Genomic DNA, 24,710 nt, shown 5'->3' on the forward strand with positions numbered 1-24,710 from the left:
TAATCATGATATAATACATATTGATTATGGATGTTAAAGAAAATTCCACAGAGATTCTAATGCCCCATTCAAAATTTTTGTAGTGATGGCGATTTTCTTGTAATAAGGTAGCAAAGTTGAGGATTTTATTTTTATCTCTCGAAAAGCAGCGTCTTCACCTTTTACTTAATTATTCAAAAAGTAATCATGATATAAAACATATTGATTATGTATGTTAAAGAAAATTCCACAAAGATTTTAATGACCCATTAAACATTTTTGTATTGGTGGCGGTTTTCTTGTAATGAGCTTGCAAAATTGAAGATTTTATTTTTAACACTCGAAAAGCAGCGTCTGCACATTTTACTTAATTATTCGAAAATTTATCATGATATAAAACATAATGAATACGGATTGTAAAGACAAAACTATACAGATTACAATTAGCTAAAAATTAATTTTGAAGTTTTGGTGTACTCATAGGTATTAACAAAATAAACTCTGTATTTATATTGAAAGAATTAGACTAATAATCAATCAATTTATACTGAAAATTACATAACGATTCTTTGTAATACAAGCAATTGATTCGTGCGAAAAAAAAATATGTACAAGAGGTCAGCCAGTAAAGTCTATAAAGCGGAACCCGTAAAAGTCCCATTAGTTATAATTTATTATTGTATTGATTCGACGGAAGAAATGTTGGAAAAAAAAGTGTAACCACGATTTTCCTTAATTACATCCAGTAATAAAAACATTTCTTATAAAGCACCATAACTGTATTGTGTGTGTGTGTTTGAATATAATGACGATGTGGCGTGCGGCGGCAATAATCTGTGTGAATAGGGCCTTTTGAGGACTCGTGATTTTCGGGCTCTTTCTCCATCTAATTTCGACTATTCGATGTTACCTATACAATTTAATGTGTGATTTCTAAGACTCGTTAACGCACACAAAGAACATCAACAAATCTACATCTTAAGTGTACTTCATTAACGTTTTTTTATTATTATTAACGCTCATTTTCGCAGAAAAATACAACTAGTATATTATTTATTTGTATATTAGCACAAATATTTAATAAAAAAAATGTAAATAATTTATTTGTTAAGTGTAGAATAAGTATTTAAACTAAATTACTGTTTTTAAAATTTGATTATCTGTTTTACTTGCTGGAAGAACAATTTTGAAAATTCGTTTAATTTTGAAGTAAATCATCCGAACACCTTTCCATTTTCGCGCATCAGAATTAATCATGTTTACACTATCCGTGGGTCAAAGATGCGGCCGAGACAGTTTATCCCGTAAGTTATTACATAATTACAGGTGGCTTAATTAGGAGATCAATGGGATGGATGACGCCGGTCTGGATGCGTTTTCGGGATGGTGTGGTAGAAGGAGGGAGGCACCCGTTTCCCATTCGGTGATCTGTTAACGTCGCACCCGAAGAAGAGAAGGAAAGATGAGGAATGAAGACATCAATAACGACACCTCTGCCTCGCGATAAAGAATCGCCTCGGATTATTCATTCCCAAGGATTCCCGAGGATAAATGGCCCAGGCGTCTGCGGCCTCCGAGCAGATGGCTATTAGTGGATGTGATCTGCTGGAATTAAAACATTACGGTTGATGCAGTACAAATGTCGGGGGGCGTTCTCAGACTTTTGAGTTCTTCCAACTAAATTACCAACTTTTGTACCTCTCTCACTGTTGTCCATCTTTCGTGTTTTTTTTTTACTATCATAACAGAATAAATGTTTGCACGCATTGCGGTTTACGTTGTCTTCCGTGAACGCGATAATCGAGAAACTCTTGGAAATATTCTCATTAATTGAATTACGTCTGTATCATTAGTCCCGTGTTTAAAGTCGTTGATCAACTGCTTTGGATGCGATAGGTTGGATCTAAACATATTATCTAAACTTGACTATAGAATTAACTACACGAAGTATCATTATACTTACAAATTGTTGTTTAAATTTATTGCTTTTAACCTATTAATGTAACTCAAATATATAACATTACATGCTTCTTAATTTAATTACATTTGTATTGTACAAAACTCAAAAAACTAGTAAACATATTGTCTTTAATTTAATAATTTTTATTAATTTGTGGTGCATTTGATAGTACAAAATTTAGAAAATGGTCAATATCTAACGACGTTGTTGAAACATAAGAAATTAATGCCAATTATTTAAAAGACAAGGATTTATTGACTTATATAGAAAGCGTATTGATATTCTGTCTATATTAATAAATTGATGGTGGAATGTTCTTGTGGAATGCATTTAGTTTTTGAGTGAAGTGTTAATATAGTAATAGGTGAAGTTAATGAGATGCTAGACGTAACAATGGTGGTTTTCATTCAAAAAGATCGCAGTTGTTTTATTCACGTTAGTAATTTAGAATAATTAGTAGACCCGTGAAAAAAGATGAAAATAGACAGGAAGAGGAGGAAAAAAAACGGTGAAGTGTGATGTTGATGTGTATACAAAGTAATGTGTATTAATGAAGTGAAGGATGGTTTTATAATGTTATAGATTACGTCCGTCGGCATCCAAGTTGGAAGTGGGATGCGCGTTTGATGCATGTGGAATAATGAAGGAATATATGAGATGGAGGAGAAGAGAAAATTTCGAAGCAATCAATGTGTCAAATAGGTATTTGTGGGCTGCGGTTCGAGCAGAAGAAACAGTCGAGGGGCTTTAATATGCAATTAAAGGGCACAATGGACGGGCGGCGGAGTCATTGTGTCCACCACAATGAACACAGGTAGTTGTGTAGGACGCTAATGAAACTTATTACACTAATTGGAGTGGCACCACCCGTCGTTGATCCGCGGCACCATCATTGACCTACGTTCGGTCCACCACCTGAATCAAAAAAAAAAGAAGAAAGAAACGCCTCTGCAAATTTCGATTCACAGCGAGCGTCCGAATCCGTAGACAACGTTTCGACAACGTCACTTCTTCGCATCTGTTGATGTTGAATGCGATCGGCAATTCAAGCGTTTCCGGTCAGATTAATTAAATACATTTGACCCAAAGAATACGCAAAATCATTTGCCAATTGATACTACTTAAAATTACAAATAAATTGTTCTCAATTATATAATAAAAATTATTTTTTTTATTGATCAATTAAGTCTGTATATATAGTTTTTTTATATAAATTGTTAATGTATTTTATATTATGTGCAGGGAGAAGAATGGAGGAGAAACACCTAAATTGGGTTACGGCGAATGTAATCAATCAAGTTCCCTTTTCCTCTTTTTCTTAAGAGGTTCCAGGCCGCTGGAAAACTCTGACGTCTCCAAGCTCACTGTTCTAGGTATCTTCTGTGCTTTTTTCTTCGCAGTCTCTTTCTTCGGGAACATTGGTGCTACGTAATCCCTGCAAAACACAACAACGACAAGAAAAAAAAATTAATACCATTAATAACATTCTTCGAACCAATTTTCATCTATATACACAATACTCATTTAATTTGGATTAATAATGCTGGATCAAACATATGTAGTATTAGCGTAAAATTAGTCAACTATAACTAAATAAAGAAAAACTTGATGTATTTTCAATTTTTAGAAATTTCTAATCATTTGCCACGTTAATATTGCTTCGAAATTAATATTTAATGGATTTACATCAATTTTTTTTTTTATAAATTTGTAGGATTGATGCGTAGCACAGTCTGTTAATTAGGTGCTACCTTTTAATTTGATACGAAATAGATTATACGAGGTTTCGTGAGATGGTCGTAAAAAATGATGCGAATGGAAAAATAATAATGAAAAATTGTATATATATAATTAAAGCGTACGTTCGGGGTGAAATTAAAATAATAATAAATGAAGTTAAAGTAGCCTGATGGCGATGCAGCCAACAGTTTGATTAATGTAAGAGTCATTATCGCGTTAAACCGGGTCGAGCGTGGATCGGATCGGTGAATGCGTGCGGCAATCGCACAAAAGGGCCTTCCTCCGCCATCTCACCCCTCCGCGCTCTCTTCCCTTCTCCCCATTTTTTTTTAAAACACATGTACAAATACAATCCTTCTAATTCTTATTAAAACACCTTTGTTGCGTCCATTTTTCACCACAAAACGACAATACAGAAATTGTCTTTCATATTTATTTTTTCACTCTCCGCCCGACTTTAATCGGCTTACAATGGGGAATTGAGACGTCAAGGATTCGCCTGCATCTGCTAAATTGGAGGCGATCGATTGTACGGAAATTTAATTGGAATGCCAATAAACAGTTGATTCGAGATAGAGTGAAAGAGAGTAAATGAAAAATGAAGAAGAGAAGATGAAAAAAAAAGCTTTAATGAAGCTTCCTCCTCTCCGGCGGCTCGAGTTTTTTTTCTTCTCCTTGTACTTTCCTCATCGGCTATATACTACATTCATATATAAATCCAGTCGGTGATTAATCACACGGAATCCATTAATTACATTTATACGTGATTAGTGACTACTATGCGGTGCTACGCATTGTGTTTCAGTGGAGATTCTGAAAAATGCGGACGCCCACTTGACTATTTAACAAGATGGCTACTGCTTCGTGCGCTCGCCATTTGAGCTTTTGTCTTGTTGGAAGCGCACCACGATCATTGGATAATTGGACGACGCCCAAAGTTGCGGCTCATTACATTAACAAACAGACATTTACTCTCCAACGCAATCTCATTTACTCAATCGAGCGCAATTAATAATGCCGCAGCAGCGGAGAACGTAAAATTATTGTCCCGAGACAATTTTCTCCAATTATTTATGTAAAGAGTTTGTAGTTCGGATTGTTTCTTTGCCTCTGCTCCCGTCCATTGTAGTAGGGGTCCATAAAATCGTACATAAAAGGAGTTGAAATTACAAACGAACGGCGCATTCGTAACGGATTATTACCGATTTTGTATCAAAGAACCATAAAAATTTAAATAATGGTAAATAATTGCGGCATTACATGAAAGTACCATGGCCTGGCAGCGTTTAAATGTACGCTGCTTGTTTCTCTTTTTATTTATTTTGTTGTTACTGCTGCTTCTTTTTCTCCTTTCGCGATCTTGCTTTTATCATTATACAGATTGCGCGGACAAATTGCCAGTTTAGTTGTTTTTTCTTCTTCTTTTTTTTGTGGTAAATTCGATGGTCGCGACAAGAAAACAGCATGCAAATCTAATTCCATTCGTCGGCAATTAAGATCGGATGAATTATTCATATTTGCTTACCCGTGATTCGCAAGTTTCTTGTTGAGCCTCGGCTGTTCGATCTTGCCGACGTGGCCACGGACGACCTGAGAGATGGCCTTCGGCGTGTCTTTGATGGCGAAGCTGGTGACGTAGTGGCCCAGATGGATTTTCTTGAAGTCGAACATCGATCGCATCTTGGCGGGGTAAGCGTTGTAGAAGCGCGACCAGGTCGAGTAAGCTGCAAGAGGTATCGAGCGCGTATTGGGATCAAATTAAACATTAAAACGTTGATGATGTGAGAGAGTGGACCGGGGCTCAGGACACCGAAATCCACTTTCCGAGAGGGCGGTTTGGGGGAGGCGACCCGTGCTCCGGGGTCGCTCTCTCGTGTCCGACACTCCATTATGCATCTAAACTGAGTTTTGTATGACCCGTGGCCCTTATATGTGGCCAGCAATCCATCACCTTTCTGTCCCCAAGGAAAAATCAAAAACGAAACTCACCCATGCACGCTCTTTTGTGCAGATCCACGTCCTGCTCGATGCGCTTTTCGTAGCGCTGCTGCAGCATCGAGGCGGCAATTTCGTGATTGCTGACACCCATCAATTCGCTCAGATGATTTAAGTACGGCTGTGGTTCCCGTTTCTGCAAACTACATTAGCAATTGAACGCTTCAGTTCGCTCAAGTTTTATCTTGGTAAAAACTCACTAAACTCGATGCTGGCGTAAATGATTCACATACTCCTGTTCGTCGTGAGTTAAAAATAGAATCGCCGTACCGGATTTTCCGGCACGTCCAGTTCTTCCAACTCTATGCAAGTAATCTTCGTCTGTTTGAGGTCCAGTGTATTGAATAATGCAGTCAGCCAACGGCACATCAACACCTCGAGCAACAACATCCTTATAACAGAATAAATCACTATAATTATTAATCTTCATCACCTTCGAATATTTGCTAAGTACTTCATGACAAGAATTTAATACAAAAATTAAACTAATCGCGATTTTTTTTACGTAAAAAAATTAATTTACTTTTATATCATAGTAAATGAATTGTTTGATAAATTGTACTCACCGTACAAAGAAGAATTCCAGTTTTAGCAGCCCTGAACGAGGTGAACACATCCTTCCTCCGTTTCTGATCCATGGATCCGTGAAGCGCGAAGAACGGGGTGTCCAAGACGACCTCTTCCTCGCAACGCTCGACGATCTCTCCATCACTATCAACTTCTTGCTCCATATAATCAATTTTATTCTTCTTCACAGGCATTTTTGCAAGGCACTGCGTGAACAATTCGTAATGGTACTCCACCATTTGCGTACTCGCCATGAAAACGAAAACCTTTGCGTTCTCCTTAGCTTTAGCAACGAGAAGAGCGGACAATGTGAACAGCCTGTGCTTCACATACGTGATTATGAATTCCTGCTTCACGGTATTGGGTATCACAAAGCTGTCCATCACCGCGTTAGAGTTTTGATCCAAAGCATCGATGTAGGTATGATCCTTCATCGTGAACTCTGCCAACTCGCTGACACCTTTCGATAAAGTTGCAGACAACAAAATGGTCTGCCTTCTCTTCGTGTTTCTTGTCAATAGCGGTGGTACATCATCTGATTCTGGCTCTTCGATCGTTTCCTCAACGTTGTTTTGTTGTCCTTTCAGTATAGCCATTGGATCGTAAACCGAATCGGTTTTGGCTTTATCCAAAGCTTCCACCAAACTAATCCCATAATAAATTTAAACTGTTCCATACTCAATTCATTGATGCATTACCTGATGATATCCTTTCTGAAGCCCATGTCGAGGAGTCGGTCCGCTTCATCCAATACCAAACACCTTACCTTATCCACCTTCAGAGCTGAAGTATGCAGAACGTGGTCCAATAAACGGCCGGGTGTTCCTACCAGCACGTTGATGCCCTTTCGAATCCTGTCCTTTTCTGATTTGCGGTTTTCACCGCCGCATAGATGCCCCACAATAATCCTTTGGAACGTCTGCAAATCGCGTGTAATTTTAGGCCTGAATCGGTGCATTATTAATGTAAACTCACGTTTATCTGCTGTACAAGTTCATGTGTCTGTAATGCTAATTCACGGGTAGGCACCACAATTATGGCTTGAACTCCATCGGAACGTGTGAGCGCTGGTTGAAGACCTTGCAAAGCGTCTATTATGGGCACGGCATATGTTAATGTTTTACCAGATCCAGTTTGAGAGCGAACCTACATATGTTTTCCAATCATATTAAGAAAATATTCCACATTTTTTTTTAATTATTTCAATAAATTTAAAGTTTAACTTAAATATTTAAAAAGTGTTGTTTAAAGACAAAATACTGATCAAATAACAAAATTTATGAGTACTTGAATCAAGAAAAAAAAAACTTACCAAAGTATTTTTTCCAGACATAATGACTGGAATAGACTTCTGCTGCACATTGGTCATGTCTTTGAAGTTGATCTTTTCCAAATTGGAAACAACGTGTCTATTCAAACTCAAATCGCTGAATTTACTAGAAGTAAAAACTTTCTCTGAAACAGATTTTCCGCCTTCCAAATCGACGTACACATCTTTTGCCTTTTCCGTAAACAACTTGTAAGACTTCTTCTTCAACTTCTCATTTGTTCCAGACAATTTCAGTAAACTATTAGCAAGAGGATTATTATATTCCCTTTTATTCTGTACTTCTTCACCTTCTTCTGGACCATCATTTCCCTTATTATTACCATTATCAACCTGATTGAAGGATCTATTTGTCCTAAAGTTATCATTTCCCTTCTCATTATTACTATTATCAAACTTATTGAAGGATCTATTTGACCTAAAGTTATCATTTCCCTTTTCATTATTACTATTATCAAACTTATTGAAAGATCTATTTGACCTAAAGTTATCATTTCCCTTTTCGTTATTACTATTATCAAACTGATTGAAGGATCTATTTGGCTTAAAGTTGTTCCCATCATTTCCTTTATTGAAAGCATTTGGTTTTCTTTCCTTAAATTTATTATTCTTATTAAACTCATTCACTTCCCTCTTATCATCATTCTGTGGCTTCTTAATCTCTTCACCCTTTTCCTCCACAACATTAACTACTTTATTCCAAGGTGTAGAATTGATTTCATCACTGTATTTATTAAATTTGTTGTTAGAATTGAACGCACTTATTTGAGTTGAAATATCTTCTGACTCATAAAGAAAACTGTGTTTTGATGGATACTGTGGCCTCGATTTATTTCCAAAACTATCCTTATTATTTTTATCAAAACTATTTGAAACATCATCTTTACTATCAACTTGTTTAGTATTTTGTTTCACTTTGCCTGTTTCAGCCGCTTTAACAGGTTCAGTATATATATTTAATGTAAATGAGTCATTCTTATTAGTGATTTCTTTACATTCTGTCTGTTTATTTTTACTGAACAAGTTAGATAATTTGTTTGGATTTTTGCCTGCATTGCTTATTACTTTGTCCGTGTCTTTTTTCTGTTTATTCTCAGGAGCAGTTTTCCTCGCAAACACAACAGATTTTCCCTTAGTTTTAGTTTTGTCCCATGTAAAGTTTAGCTCTTCACTGAGAGATTTATTTGAAGCCTTATTCTTTTTGTTCATCTACAAGGAATGAATAATATAGTAATTAAAAAGTGCAATATTGTACATGCAATATTTACCTTCTTCGTTGGCTGTGCCTTTGCCTGTATCACCATTATTACACTGATTAAATATAATTTACACTTAATGCAATTGAATTCAATTCACTTAATTAACAAATCACTGTTTAAAAACTATATAAAACTTAATTGAAAATTGAACCTTGCAATGCGAAGTAAATATTAGATTTATAGGTTATGTTAAGAAAGCATGCGACTAAATTCGTTTGAACTATTTTTGAAGGTACTAGTTTTTGAACTACTCTTTTAAATTTAAAACAATCAAAAGGAAATTATTGTTAATTGTATTGAAAATGCAACACAAATACATTTAAATTAATGTTTATTATTTTATAATTCTACTGTGTTTGTAGCAATTACTTGTAATAGGTTATAAAATAATTAAATTTTAAGATTTTCATCAGTTTTAGTGAAAAGTTAAGAACATAATTAACACACTAATTACTTACAAAAAACTATCGACCGCAGTTTTTTTTATATTTATTTTAAAACTATATAAATCAGGATATATAATCTCCAAGAAGACTTCAACTAGATTCGTAATAACTGGATTAAACCAAAATTAATGAACTTATGATCAAAATTTACACATGAATAGGAAAGTTATTAACAACAAATTATTTATTTGCAATAGAAATTTAAAAAATTCATTCCTTATTACTAAATGATTTCAAAATGTTTTAATGAAATACTATAGTTTTCTTTCGTAAATGATACAAATTATATAGATTTTTATCAATAACTTATACAAATTTAAAGTTAAAAATTAAATTGTTTTACACATTTGTTGATGGAATAGCTTTTGGTACATGAATTGAGATTTTTGTAACAAAGTTGCATTTTAAAGCTTCTTCAATTAGAAGACAAATTAACATTTAAAATGTGAATTTGCCTCGGCTGCTGCTAATTTGGAAAATTATAATTTAGTACAAATTGAATTGCGAATGGCCGCGTTTACTGCTGGAATAATAACGAGGACAGTGTGGGGCTTTTCAAGTGTTTGGGAGATGTAGGCAGAAATACATTATGTAGCCGAGCAAAGCAAAGCACACGTAGGACAGATATAGAGGAGCGTGAGTGAGAGAGAAGGATATAAAGGAAAGCGTATAAAAGTTCCGAACTGTACATTTTCCATTTGGACTAAATCCAATTTTTACCCGGCGATTATTCAAATGCGAAGATTTATCGGCGACTCTCTCGGATGTATAAATCCGTTGAAAATACGAGAAAATGGTTTGACTCGATGCTAATTTATCGCAGGCAACGCTCGGGTGCCAACCAAATTGTTACAAAACTCGCAAAACCAACCGAAAAACGTAGTAGATGTGCATCGACGACAAACGGATATATTTGGGGAGAACGCGACGATCAAACTGTTGTCACCACCATCCACCACCCCTCCTACAAGCTAATAATTTATGTCCGACGAAGAAACGGAAAAGTACAAATAAATAAATCACGGAAATCGGGAACAACAAAACGAAAAAAAGGGAAGAAATGTGGGGTTGGTGGTGGTTGCGGTTGTTGCGATCGCTCGATTGGATTACAAATATTGTTTCTAGGAAATCGCCAATGGAAACAGAATTCGAAATTAGTGTACAGCAAGTATATATATATATATATACAATAAACAAACGGAATGCGTGTCCATTAGCACCCTTCACGCTTAATCAGATAGCCGTTCTTGTGTTTGAATTATTATTATTGTATTTCGCTTTTTCTATTTTTCTCTCTCTCTCTTCTTTCCTTCGGGTTTCCAAAACACACACAAAAAGGTGTATTAGCGTTGCGATCTTTTAATCAAACATCGGCCAGTGTATGTGCATTACACGTGAAATCCTTATAAATATTTAACGCCGATAAAACTATAATAATAATGGGAGAGACATATACAATGGGGTTCGAAGGGTGTGTCTGTGTGTATGTGTGTTGAGCTGCAGATATCAATCATTTCCACACCCTCACAGCAGTCGCGCATTCAACACTGGATTCGGCATGGCTCTGTGGCTAATAACGCGAACACCACTACTTTACTTTGCCCACCCCTAAGTTATATACAGAAACTATATATACGAAACCACTAATGGACCTCTAATGCCTACCTAATTCTTCCTTTCAATAGGATAATCCAACGAAATCGATCTAATCGACAAACAGTATTGTCCGCATAAAAGCCTCTTTTCAATTCACGACTTGCCAAACGGCTTAACAGTGCCAAGCTGGACAATCGTTCCCATGAACTCTAACAAATCAAAGATAAAGATGCAAAAGTTGCAACCGTTTAACTGTATAAAAATCCATAAATCTATCATTAATGCTGTATCCACACTATTCTTCATATGAGACATACATATATCCCAGGTGTACCAACTACTATTAACAGTTTACATTAATATTTAATTGTCATTACTACTATACAAAATAAAAAAGAACTTGCCATATAATTATTTTTAAATAAATTATTTTATAATAAAATTATACCTCGATAATAGAAAGGAAGTGTTTTAGGACCACTGCTCTACCTTCTCTACACGGCAGATATTCCTAAAACTAACAATACTACAATTGCAACATTTGCTGATGACACAGTAATCTTGGCATAAGATGAGAATCCAGTAGTAGCATCCGAATATCTACAGGAAAATTTAGATAAGTTACAAGAATGGCTTAAAAAATGGAGAATAGCAGTTAACGAAATGGAATCCGTGCATATCACATTCACGTTAAATAAAGACACCTGCCCAACTGTAAGACTTAATGGACAAGATCTGTTCAAAGCAACAAAAGTCAAATATCTAGGAATGCATCTAGATAGAAGACTCACCTGGAAAGATCACATTGAGGCTAAGAGGGAGTAATTAGAAATAAAGTTTATAAAACTCTACTGGCTTCTAGTGGAAAATGAATTACTTATATACTTATTGTATATACATACGTCTATTGTATATGCATACGTCCATACTGAAATCAGTATGGACGAATGGTATCCAATTGTGGGGTGCTGCCAAGTAAATCGAACATACAAATTATACAAAGGTTCCAATCAAAATGCCTAAGAAATATTATTAGGTCTTCATGGATCGTCAGGAATAAACAAATACACGAAGATCTTCATTTAGTTATGGTCGAGGATACAATAGCAACATTTAGTAGTAGATACCAAGATAGACTGGAGTCACATACTAATGTTCTGGCTATTGGCCTAGTCGACAACAGTGATACCACAAATAGGCTGAAGCGTTGCAAACCACTAGATTTAGTATATAGCTTTAATTAATTATTAATGTTCAAAATCATCATAATGGTAATGGGATAAATTATCCATTTAATGTAAACCGCGATCTTAAATTTACTCAATGTTCACTTTGATGAACAGATTGTGAATAAAATTATACGACATAAAAAAAATTAAACTATTAAACTATTAAAAAAAAATAATTTTTGTTTTCAAATATTAATATTTTGAAGAGCATTCTAAATGGAAACTTCAAATAAATAAGTTGTTTTAATTAATCCAAATTTGTAAATATTTTTTCAAAAAATAATATTTTTATGAAATTTTAACTGAAAAATACTGCGACTACACTATTCCTAATATGAGACATTAATATCTGCCAAGTACTACATACTCCATAATTCCAAAAAAAAAAGGTTTTATTCTCAAAGATTAACATTTCTTTAGAGCAATTTAGATGGAAAATTCGAATAATTAAAGTCACAAAGTCTCAAAAAAGTATAGTGCAAAATAAAGATATCAATTTATATGTTTTTTTTTTGAGTCGTCGCTGAGTTGTCAGTCGCCGACTTGTCCGTCGCCGAGCAGTTACGTACCCATTTTTTATAAAATATATAAATGTTTAAAAGCTCCAATTCGACCAAAATTCTAATACATAAATGATATACTTTTTCAAGTTGTTCTTTGCATTGAGAATAAATATGAACAGTAGCTCTCACTTAAATGAAGCAGACTACTTGAAATATTTATAAGTTTTTTTTGTACGAAAGTGTAAGTAGGAAGGTTCGATGTCTCAATTGAATTGAGCGTGTTGATGCATCCGGATCCTAATAAAGCATTCTGAAAAGCTCGGGCTCGGTGTCAATGAGTCCTTCAGATGTGAGCTGATTGACTTTAATACTTTGCGATTTCATCCCCTTTTTTTTTCTACTCGCAGTGGACGGGCGCGTCTCGAAGGGTGTACACGTGTCTGCGAGGGTTTTGCTATTGGTGAGGATGCACAGAGGGTGGGTGGATGGTTTGGAAAGGGCGTGATGATGTTCCCTTTTCGGGATCCGTCAAGCGAGGTGTCGCTTAATTTGTCTAAAGTGCAAATTTTATCGCGATCCAATTTACAAGGAAGGAAAAGTATGCGCCGGTAGTGGCGTTCACTTAGCGCCCGTTTGAAGTACAGACAGTTAAGTAAGCTGTTTTAATATTTAATGTTGCCATGCATATTTATGAGAGAGCTTCGCGCTTCTATTTCTCTCCTTTTCTCCTCACACTTTTTTTTATATATATTATTTTATATTCCCGTTCTCGCGCTTTGCATCTACATGTTTTCTATATACATTTATATTTACGTGTATATACACAATTCGCTCGGGTCGCGTCTCCGGAATTACGATGAGGACGGCATGTATAAAAAGGGATGCTTCTTTGTATTATTTATAACATCAAAAACATATTCTTCCTTAACATGTCATTTTTTATTCTAAAAAACAAGTTAGTTCTACCAAAACTTTAATTAAATACCAAACATTTTGTATATTCCAATTTATTTCAATTTCAGCGATTACATGCATAAAATATCCTCAGAATTTTTATTTATTCGTGATAACTGATTTGTACTAAATACTTCATTTGAAAAGTACATATTTTTCTTATTATAATATAATGAATATTGTTGATATTTCTAATCCAAAACGTTTTTATTTTACTTTTTTTAAAATATAGATATATACTTTTTTTTTTATTTCATTCAATAGAACTTGAAATGAATGGAAAGTCACAAAACACTATACACAGCTGACATGTTAACTGCGACATGGGGGTTTCGCAGATAACGATGAAGAAGTTCAACAAGTATTTGTGTTGTGTAAATTTGACACTTGCCACGAGATTCATTGGATTTTTGGGATTGGTAAGTACATATTTTTATCATTTAATTAGTTGAGATTTATGTGAATTATAAAATTGATGAAATTCAGGCTGTATCAGCGATTTTGACGTGCGTTCTAATAAACGATAAGGTGTCCACGGATTACAATGCCAGCAGGAAGACTGCGTTGGTGCTAGGTTTGGACTGGGAACATTTTCACCTGAAAGCAAATGCCTCGCACGCCGCAGATCCAGAAGGTATTTCTTCCTATAATCATAACATTATCACTACCTAATTGCTGAAATTTCAGGGAATACTATTTCGATTATTGTCATTTTATATGCCGTGTTATACCTGCTCATTAATAGCTTACTCATTTACTCCACGATCACAGTACGTTACAGATACACTTCTCAAATTTTTCAATTATTTTCGACTTGTGTTTTTTTTTGTAGTTGAATAGATGGTGCACAGTTCCATGGATAATCTGCGAATTATTCAGTTGCGTTTCCAAAGTGGTTGCCATGGTTTTTCACAGGCTTGATGATCAGGACCATTTTAGCAACGTCTTTGTGATTGGATCTATTTGCTACATATGTAAATACAATATACAGTGGATATTCGGTTTACGAACAATGTTTATTTTCAGTACTCAACTTGTTCGTTAATTGAAACGACTTAAGCTTCATATTACCACTAGCGTTGTTACAAAAAGAAACCTCAATCTGTCTGTAAAATGTTCGTTCTCCGAATATCTGTTTCTTGTTCCAACATAAAAGTCTTTAGAGAAAATATTCGTTGTCCTATTTGTCCGCAGTCCGAACTATTCGTTTTTAATTTAAAGATTAACTTCCATTTAATATGTTTTCCATTCTATTTAAATTTTCATTTATTAATGATGAAAACTGTTTTTTTTCTTTTAGTATTAAATATTTGGTGGTGGATTGTAGTCGTGTCAGCGCAAGCTTCATGGACGGAACAGAACAGGTTTACTTTTCACTTCACGCTTACTCCTAAACCGAGTGTAAGCATGAGCAGTCGACTAGAGTCGGATTGGGATTTACCGACTATCGGCAATACAAGTCGTCCGAAGTTGTTGCACGCTGTTTCGTTCATCGATTCACCAAAGGCTTATTTACCCAATCAAAAATATTCGGAAATTTAATTCATTATAGATCGTAATTAATTATAGACTATTTGCTTCATTGATTTATTAGGAAAATAAATTTAATTTGTATGTAATTACAATTAGACAATAAATTATTTGTTAAATTCAATGTGATTTTTTTTAGAAAACAGCAATTTCAATGATTTTAGAGTGAAATATTATTTCAATAATTGTTATTGAGTATATTGTGATTGTTTGTTTTGAAGGACTTTTGTCAATGTTATGATATTTCCCATCTGTCATTTGAAAGATGTCTTGGAAGACAATTTTGCAGATGTTACTCTTGGATTCGTTAATAATCTTGATATTAGGATGAATTGAAATAGATTTACTTAACACAATAAATCAATATTTGCAATATCCATCTTAAACGCAAGGAAATCATCACTTTTTTAAACAAATCATCAATGGTCATCTATAATAACATCAAATAGAAACGATCATAATCCAAGCGTGATGAACGAGTACAAACCACATCGAAAGCTGAATTGCTTCAAAAAAGATCATGCTATCAATTTGGTGGGATTATTATGGTGTTGTGTTTTTTGAGCTGAATTAAAGAAACCTAATGATCAATTAGATGTTTACTATCAAGAACTAGTTAATCTGGAGGAAGCAATCAAAGAAAAAATGCCCAGAATTGGCAAATTGTGTTCCACCAAAACAATAGAAATCCTCATATATCTTTGGTAAGTCGTGGACAAAAATTGAATCTTGGTTAGGAAGTTATATAGCCCTGACCTTTTGCTGTTAGACAACCATTTATTTCAAAGTTTGCAAAAATCTTTAGATAGTAATACTTTCACTGATTATGATGACCTGAAAACGCACTTGCTTCAGTATTATTACTCATAAGGACGAGAAGTTCTATGAGTGAGGAATCACGAAGTTGCCAAAAAGACATTCTACAAAATTCTTTGTAAATAAGAAAAAGTGAAATGACTTACTTGTCGACCTAATATAGTATTAGTGAAATATTATTTCAATAATTGTTATTGAATATATTGTGATTGTTTGTTTTGAAGGACTTCTGTCAATGTTATGATATTTCCCATCTGTCATTTGAAAGATGTCTTGGAAGACAATTTTGCAGATGTTACTCTTGGATTCGTTAATAATCTTGATATTAGCATGAATTGAAACAGATTTACTTAACACAATGAATCAATATTTGCAATATCAATCTCAAACGCAAGGAAATCATCACTTTTTTAAACAAATCATCACTGGTAATAAAAAATGAGTCATCTCTAATAACATCAAATAGAAACGATCATAATCCAAGCGTGATGAACCAGTACAAACCACATCGAAAGCTGAATTGCTTCAAAAAAGATGATGCTATGAATTTGGTGGGATTATTATGGTGTTGTGTCTTTTGAGCTGAATTAAAGAAACCTAATGATCAATTAGATGTTTACTGTCAAGAACTAGTTAATCTGGAGGAAGCAATCAAAGAAAAAATGCCCAGAATTGGCAAATCGTGTTCCACCAAAACAATGGAAATCCTCATATATCTTTTGTAACTCGTGGACAAAAATTGGATCTTGGTTAGGAAGTTATATGGTAACACTTTCACTGATTACGATGACCCGAAAACGCACTTGCTTCAGTATTATTACTCATAAGGACGAGAAGTTCTATGAGTGAGGAATCACGAAGTTGCCAAAAAGTCATTGTACAAAATTCTTTGTAAATAAGAAAAAGCGAAATGACTTACTTGTCGACCTAATATATTAAGTTATGATTTTAGAAAACAGCAATTTCAATGATTTTAGAGTGAAATATTATTTCAATAAATGTTATTGAATATATGGTGATTGTTTGTTTTGAAGGACTTTTGTCAATGTTATGATATATCCCATCTGTCATTTGAAAGATGTCTTGGAAGACAATTTTGCAGATGTTACTCTTGGATTCGTTAATAATCTTGATATTAGCATGAATTGAAATAGATTTACTTAACACAATGCGTCTTTTGAGCTGAATTAAAGAAACCTAATGATCAAATAGATATTTTCTGTCAAGAACTAATTAATCTGGAGGAATCAATGAAAGAAAAATGTCTAGAATTGGCAAATCGTGTTCGACCAAAACAATGGAAATCCTCATACATCTTTGGTAACTCGTGGACAAAAATTGGATCTTTGTTAGGAAGTGATATAGCCCTGACCTTTCGCTGTTAGACTACCATTTATTTCGAAGTTTGCAAAAATCTTTAGATGGTAAGACTTTCACTGATTATGATGACCTGAAAACGCACTTACTTCAGCACTTTATTGCTCATAAGGACCAGAAGTTTTATGAGCGAGGAATCACGAAGTTGCCAAAAGGTCATTGTACAAAATTCTTTGTAAATAAGAAAAAGCGAAATGACTTACTTGTCGACCTAATATATTAAGTTATGATCTTAATGTCTTAATTTTTAATGAAAAGATTTTGTATGTAAAAAAAGTAATTCTATTAGAATTAGCTGTAAAAATTATATTTGGATAAAATAAAGATTGAAGAGAGAAAAATAATGGACAGATTGTATATAATTAGCTGTCGTTTTATCTCGATCAAAGACGTATATAATGAAAACAAAATAGGGATAATGAGAATATAATTTCGGGATGTTTAATGTCCCTCCGCGCATTAAAGAAAAATCTTAATTAGAGCCATTACGACGGTCGTGATTGGATCGTAATTATATACGATTTAGATTTGGAACTTTTCGATGGAGATGAAGAAAGAATCCCTCCACCTCTCCACCCCACTCTTAGGACAATTGAATTGTCGTGGGCCCTGCCTTGTTACGCAATATTCGAAGGCGGATTCAAAAAGTCGGTAACTAGTGTTTTAAAAGTTTCCGAGTGACATTTTAACAAATTACACTTTTCGTTTCTTTTCATTTCTTTTTAAGAGCTCACTCAAGTAGATAGATTAGTCGTGCGGCAGGGAAAGAGAGAGAGAAAAAAGGAGAGAGCGAAGTTTAGGGCTTTTAAGGATGCAACTCGATAAAACAAATTTCTGCGAAAAAGTTCTCTAAATTTTTTTTTACATGTTGGTTAGGGCTTCTTTTTTGCTGCCGTTCCCTCTGCATTATTCTAATTCAATTAGTCCGGATTAATTTTAATGCGAGAGGCAATTTGCTCGGCGAGAAAAGAGGGTAAAAATCTCCAATTTCGTGTTCATAAATGCAGAAACGTTGATTTATCTGCGCTAATGTAGTCGGGGGCGTTAATGCCTTTGGATGATCACTGCAACATACACACATACATTCATACACACAGGGAATGATTCTATAGGATTTTTTTTCGCCGACGGCGGAAACTTTTATGCATGGACCATAAACTCAATGAATGGTAATAGCATTATCTATACCCTACTTCCTATACCAATAAAATCCTCCTCAGTCCTTTCGGTGTGATTCACCCGCCGCTGTCCGCTTCGTAAATTTATGAACGTATACAGCTTTTAAAAACTTAAATGCGAACCACCCGAATAAAAAATATAAATAGTATGGATTTGCGCAAATTTATTCGAGCTCGTATACTCGATTTTTTTTTTGCATTTTCTACATCTCTTTTGTATCTTCATTCCATCCACCGCCCACGAGTAAACGCATTTAAATCAAAATATATAGGACGAACATAAATCACGCTGTCTGACTATGACTACATTTTTTTTGTGCAGTATTTATATACAGGCTCTTTCCAATATAATTCATTTTAATGGTTTTAGGCAAGAAAAAATCTGATGAATTATTTAAAAAATAAACTAATATATTATACATCGTGTATTCCGGACAAAAAAAATTGGAGATTTTGGAGATGTTTGTTTGTAAATAATGTACAGTTTGCAATTTATAGTTCTGGTTGTTACATTTTAGTAACTTCTAATCATTGGGGCTTCAAGTTTGAATTCTCTTTAGGATTAACCTTTAGGAACAAATTGTGTTTCAAGACTGAGGTTTCACAGAATTAACATGGAAATGTTTGTATACCTATTCCTATCATGAGCAGTCCGCTTAAAAAAACATGTGTGTTAATATAGAATGAGATTTTAGCATTTTGTTTTACTAATTACATGATTTTACAGTAACATTGAATACAAAAAATTCTAAACAACATTTCAAAAACGGTCATTTGACCACGCGTGGTAGATTTAGTGTAAATGATTAAAAATCAATTTGTACAAAAAAAATTACATGATTTTTCTTGGAAATACGCCCAAGTAATGAATGAGATGAATGAAACATATTACAAAACCATAAAAAGATGTGTAGTAAATTCCTTATGTAGACAATAAGATAAAACGTGGGTGGACAAGTAACTGGTCAAGTAACGGTTGGTTACTTACTTGTATTTTCGCAAATCAAATCTTTTGGCAAGTGTTTATATCTACAAGGTGCGAGTATTTCAACAAGTAAATCTACTTGACACTACTTGACAAATAAGTAATTTACAAATTATATACGTTTTGCAATTTAGTATTTGAAATTTGACAAAAATTAAGACACTTTTTCAAAAATCTTATAATTTTTATTATATTCTTACGTAATTGTTTCATTTACAAAAAATATTTACAATTTATATACATTTTTTTCCAACATATTTTTTTGTAATAAACTACAGGAAATACAAAGTCATGAAGTTATATATAAAAATGTTATTAAATTTTGTATTCTGAAAAAAATGTAGATTTTGGAGATTTTGTCTAGACGATAAGATAAAACGTGGATGCACAAGTAACTTGTCAAGTAAGACTTAGTGTATGAGTGTTTTGACTTGCACAAATTATTTGTACTTGCACTAATGCCATTGAGGGAATTTTTCAAAAATCTTATAATTTTTGTTACATTCTTAACTAAAACGAAATGATTTCATTAACACAAAAATATTTACTTTTTACATAAAAAAAAATTTTCATTTTTTTGTAATAAACTACAGGAAATACAAAGTCATGGAATTATATATACAAATGTAATCAAATTTTGTTGTACAAGAATTATTTCATGAAATTTTTCAGGTATAACTAATATATTATATATACATCGTGTATTCCGAAAAAAATGAAGATTTTGGTGTTGTTTGTTTGTAAAAATTGTACATATTAGATTTTAGTAATTAGTAATCATTGGGGCTTTGTTTGAATTCGGTTTACGAACAACTTCTACGAGCAAAGTATGTTTAAAAACTGAGGTTTTTAGCAAAAAGACATAAAAAGATGTGTTGTAAATTCCGTGTCGGGTCTAGACGATAAGTTAAACCGTGGGTGCACAAGTAAGACTTAGTGTAATTGTTGTTGACTTACACAAATTATTTGTATTTTTATAAATGAAATAAAAAAATGGCAAGTGTTTATATATTTGCACCGAAGAATATCAACAAGTAAATCTACTTGACATTTTACTTATATACGTTTTGCTATTTGGCATTTGAAATTTGCCATTTTTTAGAAAAATTAAGACAATTTTTCAACAATGTTATAAGTTTTGTTACATTGCTAACAAATACGTAATGCTTTCATTTACAAAAAATATTTACAATTTATATAAATATTTTTCAAACATTTTTTTGTAATAAACTACAGGAAATAGAAATTTATGAAATTATAAATAAAAATTTTGTTTTACAAGAATTATTCCATGAATATTTTCACGATAAATTGTTTTTTTTTGTAAATTTTTAAATAAATTATGATTATATAATAATAATATAATAATATATTAAAACAAGTGTTTGAAAAAATTAATAAATTATAATAAAAAAAATTGAATAAAAAAGAATGTGTAATATTGTCATTGCATTTATTATGTAATAAACTATATATTATTGTATAATTACTGTGGAGGAATCTGTGTAGTTGCAATCATTCCATGTACAACATGTGCATTGTACAAATCTAGATTAACAAAAATTACATAGCAGTATCGTGCGAAAGCACCGATAATTAAGCAAATTCTCGTTAATAACTCAGCGACGGGAAAAAAATAACATCGCATGTTAATAAATTAATTAATGTCCCGCTCCCCGTCTGCGGACGGCAATTCGGAACGTTAGATTCGCAATTAATTCGCTCGGTAAGCGCCCACATCGTGTATCGTTCCTTCTGCTAATTAATGCGTGCGACGATTATACGCACGAATTATGTAATTCTAATAACCGATTACGCGAATGCGGCGATAATTTTCTTCCGGGAATCCCCGCAGGAAAATTATAACCTGCCCGCACACACATTGAACACACAATGTCGCGGACGGTTTAATTTCGGCTCGACAATAACAACAATACGAGCAGCAGCAGCAAAACAAAAAGATGAAATTGAATAGAGAAAGAGACAAAGTATTAAATGCGACAAAGGAATCCTCATTATGATCATCATCAACGAACTTTATCTGAAAACATGCAATTTGCGCTTTAAACTTCGGACGGAATTGCCCCCTGTCAACTGTCATTTCGAATCGTGGATCGTGTCCTAATTTCATGACAGCGCACACGAAAAACTCATTCATTATGTTTCAATCTTTTCATAGTTTCAACCATAACTACTACCTCTATTTTGCAGAACTAATAATGTTATTAGTCTAGTATATTTGTCTTCCAGTACAAAAAAAATTGATAAAATTCGGTTTTCGAACAGATTCCGCAGCATTTTGTATTGTATTAGGCAAAAAAGTATTAAGTAATAAGATTGAAAACAATTCGCATATTGATAATTAACTTAAAAATAAATTAATCAATTAATTTTTTTTATAATAAACTTAGTATTTACAATTTGCTATATACAAACTGACAATGTGTAAATAGTCTATAAGGCAGATCAATGGTGATATGCCTTTTTAGTCTATGATGAGTTTCACTATTGTCTAATAAATTCATTGCTAGAGTATTTGCGTGCTTTTCTAACCTGTTTTGGTATCGCCCACTAAACATAGAGATTCCACTTTTCATTGTATTAATTTGAAGGTCATTTTGGATAACGTCGTTTGGCACATACCATGGAGCTTACACGAGGGCACGCATACACTTTCATTGAATAACGTTGAATAATGTTGCTGACTGTTCCCCAATGCTGGATACCATAGATCCGGGTCTATATAGCAAGCCCGACACCGAAAAACAGTCTATTGAAATCCCCATGTTCGAAATCCCGAGTGTATCGAAATCCCGACGTTCGAAATCCCGGCTGTATTAATATCCCGACGCTGTTGCATTCATTTTATGAACAGGTAAAATCATAAAGTTTCTTTTTAATAGAGTGACATTTTATATTATTCTCTATTATCAAAAGTTGGTAATGATCAAATTAATATTTAAATTAATTGCATTTTTTTTTAGAATATTTTGACTCATTGCAATTGAACAAAAACAAGATTTTACTTCAATTATATTAATTTATAACATAAATATAAAACCTTGGCCAAAGGGGATTTTTATTATAAGAATACATTAAATAATATTATTATTTAACTATCACTTCATAAAATTTTATTAAATAATTGTCTAATAAAAAAAACTGGATTTGGAGATAGTTACTAACAAGTTATTTTTATTAAACTTGTCGCAACTATAAATATGAATTAAATATAAGTTTTTGGTATCAGTTATCCACTGACTAAACAAACAACATGTACACAAAACTTTTTATCGTGGTTTATTGCAGTTTATGCAGTTACTGCTAACGAAGTTGGAATCTTGCTTCAAGAAGCCGAAATCAATCAATATGGTTCTTACAAATTCAATTACGAAAGCGAAGATGGAACTAAAGTATCTCAAACTGGTTCTTTGAAGAACGTGAACAACAAAGATGTTCAAATAGCTGAAGGCTCGTATTCCTATCATGGTGATGATGGCAAAGATGTCGTTGTTAAATACGTCGCCGACGAAAATGGAAACCGTCCAATTGGAGACAATATTCCTGCATCGATTGTAAATCCCAACTACCATAAAAATGTTATTGTAGAAATTTATAATAATGAAAGGCACTGTCGGGATTTCAATATAGTCGGGATTTTGATTGTCGGGATTATGGTAGTCGGGATTTCGAACATCGGGATTTTGAGCCAGCCGGGAATTCGAAAGTCGGGATTTCGAACATCGGGATTTTGGTAGTAGGGCTTGCAATTGCCACCGCATAGATCCGCATAAAACCGGTATTTTAACACTACTTTATATATAAAATTTTTATTTTCCAGTGAAAGCTGCGATCAACTAGTATAATTTGGCGAATTTGATTCCTAGTTGCTTCCGTTTAGTTTTCATGTGTTTTTTCCATGTCAGTCTGCGATCTAAAATTATACCCAGGTATTTGGCATCATCAGCTTCTGTGATAACATTATTATTTAAAGTAACTGGAGGACAGGTTCTTTTTGTAGTGTTAATGTTACATGACTAGATTTTGTTTCATTAGTTTTAATTGGTCATTTTCTTTTAAGCATTTTTCAATTTCATTCAAGAAATCTTGAAGTTCTTTTGTTGCAAAATTACTGTATCATCAGCATAAGTTGCAACTGTAGTTTTTGCAGTTGTTGGTAGATCAGATGTGTAAATTGCGTAAAGAATGGATCCGAATTCATTATGATTCAATATTTTTATAGTTTATACCATAACTCCAATTTGCAGATCTAAATGAATTAAGTATAACAAAAAAAATCAAATATAAACTGTGAACAAAATTATAGTTTATGTTTTATGGTACATTTATAATATTGGTTACAATTGATTATAAATTTTTTATAAAAGTATTATTTAAAGCAAGATGTAAATAATTGATGTGCATATAATGTATTTAAGAAACATTTGGATTTGATAGCGATTTGCTTGGCTTTCAAGGTCTACAGGCGGTTGATAGTTATCCTGGTTGATGGCCCTGATTTGACCACAAAGACTTGGATATTCGATGCTGTGCGCCTGGCAGTCGGAAGCCGCCGCCCCAGGTGTGTACAAAACTTCACCGGCCACGTTTCCAGTAGGTTTATAATCGCACAACAATTCGAAAACATTCTTCATCTTTCCCATATTAAAAGAGAAGTTGATGGCGCATCCCACGAACATCGACTTCCCCCACAATATCTGCGTAAGCTCCTCAATCCTAGGATTAGGTTCGAAGCTGGTATACATCGATGCAGCATAGGATTCGTTGATGCTTGACAGCTTCTTCTCAACCCAATTCTGGACGGCCTTCTTCAGGAATGGTACACCTAGTTCTATGAAGGTCTTTGCATCTCTGATGTTGGCGTAGAGGTTTTGACCCATGGTTGTTCCATCGTAGGCGATGCGGACTGAATCGTGCTTCAAGATGCATTGCTTGATGTAGCAGCCGGCGAAGAACTCGCATTCCTTATCGTAGCTCATCACTTCCATGTTGGTGGCCGGTTTTATGTTGTAACTTGTGTAATTTCCCGAAGCTGCGAGGTTCCTGTAGAAGTTATGCACTTGGACTACGACTTCCCTTTGCTCATCGGTAAGGAATTTGTAGATGAAATCGTTGTTTCCGCACGCCTTTTGCCTTTCGCATTTGTATATGCACGGGGTATTTTCTTTGTTCTTCGCACAGTACTCTTTTATAGTTACTGATTTTACCGATGTTGCATAAAGCAACGATATCATTAATAGAGTAATTA

General features: G+C 33.7%; 3 protein-coding genes across 4 annotated transcripts; 2 read left to right on the forward strand and 1 right to left on the reverse strand.

Moving 5' to 3' along the window:
• Window positions 1-3,131: 3,131 nt before the first annotated feature.
• LOC108567477 (probable ATP-dependent RNA helicase DDX31) lies at window positions 3,132-8,948 on the reverse strand. Of its 2 annotated transcripts, XM_017927971.1 has the most exons (10): window positions 8,837-8,948; window positions 8,113-8,777; window positions 7,554-8,049; window positions 7,217-7,387; window positions 6,940-7,160; window positions 6,241-6,886; window positions 5,875-6,065; window positions 5,669-5,817; window positions 5,205-5,403; window positions 3,132-3,374 (listed from the first exon to the last, which is right to left on the reverse strand). In XM_017927971.1, exons 1-10 carry the CDS (start codon window positions 8,870-8,872, stop codon window positions 3,230-3,232), a joined length of 2,919 nt encoding a protein of 972 aa, XP_017783460.1. In that variant the 5' UTR covers window positions 8,873-8,948; the 3' UTR covers window positions 3,132-3,229. The 2 variants fall into 2 exon arrangements, with proteins under 2 accessions (XP_017783460.1, XP_017783459.1); XM_017927970.1 differs by having other exon boundaries at window positions 7,554-8,777.
• Window positions 8,949-13,853: 4,905 nt separating this feature from the next.
• On the forward strand, window positions 13,854-15,209 carry LOC108567414. Its single transcript, XM_017927848.1, has 5 exons — window positions 13,854-13,974; window positions 14,042-14,189; window positions 14,243-14,325; window positions 14,388-14,529; window positions 14,856-15,209. The coding sequence occupies exons 1-5, from the start codon at window positions 13,879-13,881 to the stop codon at window positions 15,095-15,097; spliced, it is 711 nt and encodes a 236-aa protein (XP_017783337.1). The 5' UTR covers window positions 13,854-13,878; the 3' UTR covers window positions 15,098-15,209.
• Window positions 15,210-21,882: 6,673 nt separating this feature from the next.
• On the forward strand, window positions 21,883-23,417 carry LOC108567366 (endocuticle structural glycoprotein SgAbd-5-like). Its single transcript, XM_017927781.1, has 3 exons — window positions 21,883-21,886; window positions 22,751-23,016; window positions 23,343-23,417. Exons 1-3 carry the CDS (start codon window positions 21,883-21,885, stop codon window positions 23,415-23,417), a joined length of 345 nt encoding a protein of 114 aa, XP_017783270.1.
• Window positions 23,418-24,710: the final 1,293 nt, after the last annotated feature.

Source organism: Nicrophorus vespilloides, unplaced genomic scaffold (assembly GCF_001412225.1).
Source record: "Nicrophorus vespilloides isolate i.1.1-1 unplaced genomic scaffold, Nicve_v1.0, whole genome shotgun sequence".
NCBI lineage: Eukaryota > Metazoa > Arthropoda > Insecta > Coleoptera > Silphidae > Nicrophorus > Nicrophorus vespilloides.

What these genes read in the sequence shown, in the direction of transcription:
- LOC108567477 (XM_017927970.1), bottom strand. Translation starts at nt 8,872, where the DNA reads ATGGTGATACAGGCAAAGGCACAGCCAACGAAGAAG. An exon ending in CTGGAATTCTTCTTTGTACG is followed by an intron (nt 6,066 to 6,240) that starts GTGAGTACAATT and finishes TTCTGTTATAAG; the next exon opens with GATGTTGTTGCTCGAGGTGT. An exon ending in TTACGCCAGCATCGAGTTTA is followed by an intron (nt 5,818 to 5,874) that starts GTGAGTTTTTAC and finishes TTGCTAATGTAG; the next exon opens with TTTGCAGAAACGGGAACCAC.
- LOC108567414 (XM_017927848.1), top strand. Translation starts at nt 13,879, where the DNA reads ATGGGGGTTTCGCAGATAACGATGAAGAAGTTCAACAAGTATTTGTGT. An exon ending in GCACGCCGCAGATCCAGAAG is followed by an intron (nt 14,190 to 14,242) that starts GTATTTCTTCCT and finishes CTGAAATTTCAG; the next exon opens with GGAATACTATTTCGATTATT. An exon ending in TCATTTACTCCACGATCACA is followed by an intron (nt 14,326 to 14,387) that starts GTACGTTACAGA and finishes TTTTTTTTGTAG; the next exon opens with TTGAATAGATGGTGCACAGT.
- LOC108567366 (XM_017927781.1), top strand. An exon ending in ACAATATTCCTGCATCGATT is followed by an intron (nt 23,017 to 23,342) that starts GTAAATCCCAAC and finishes GCTTCCGTTTAG; the next exon opens with TTTTCATGTGTTTTTTCCAT.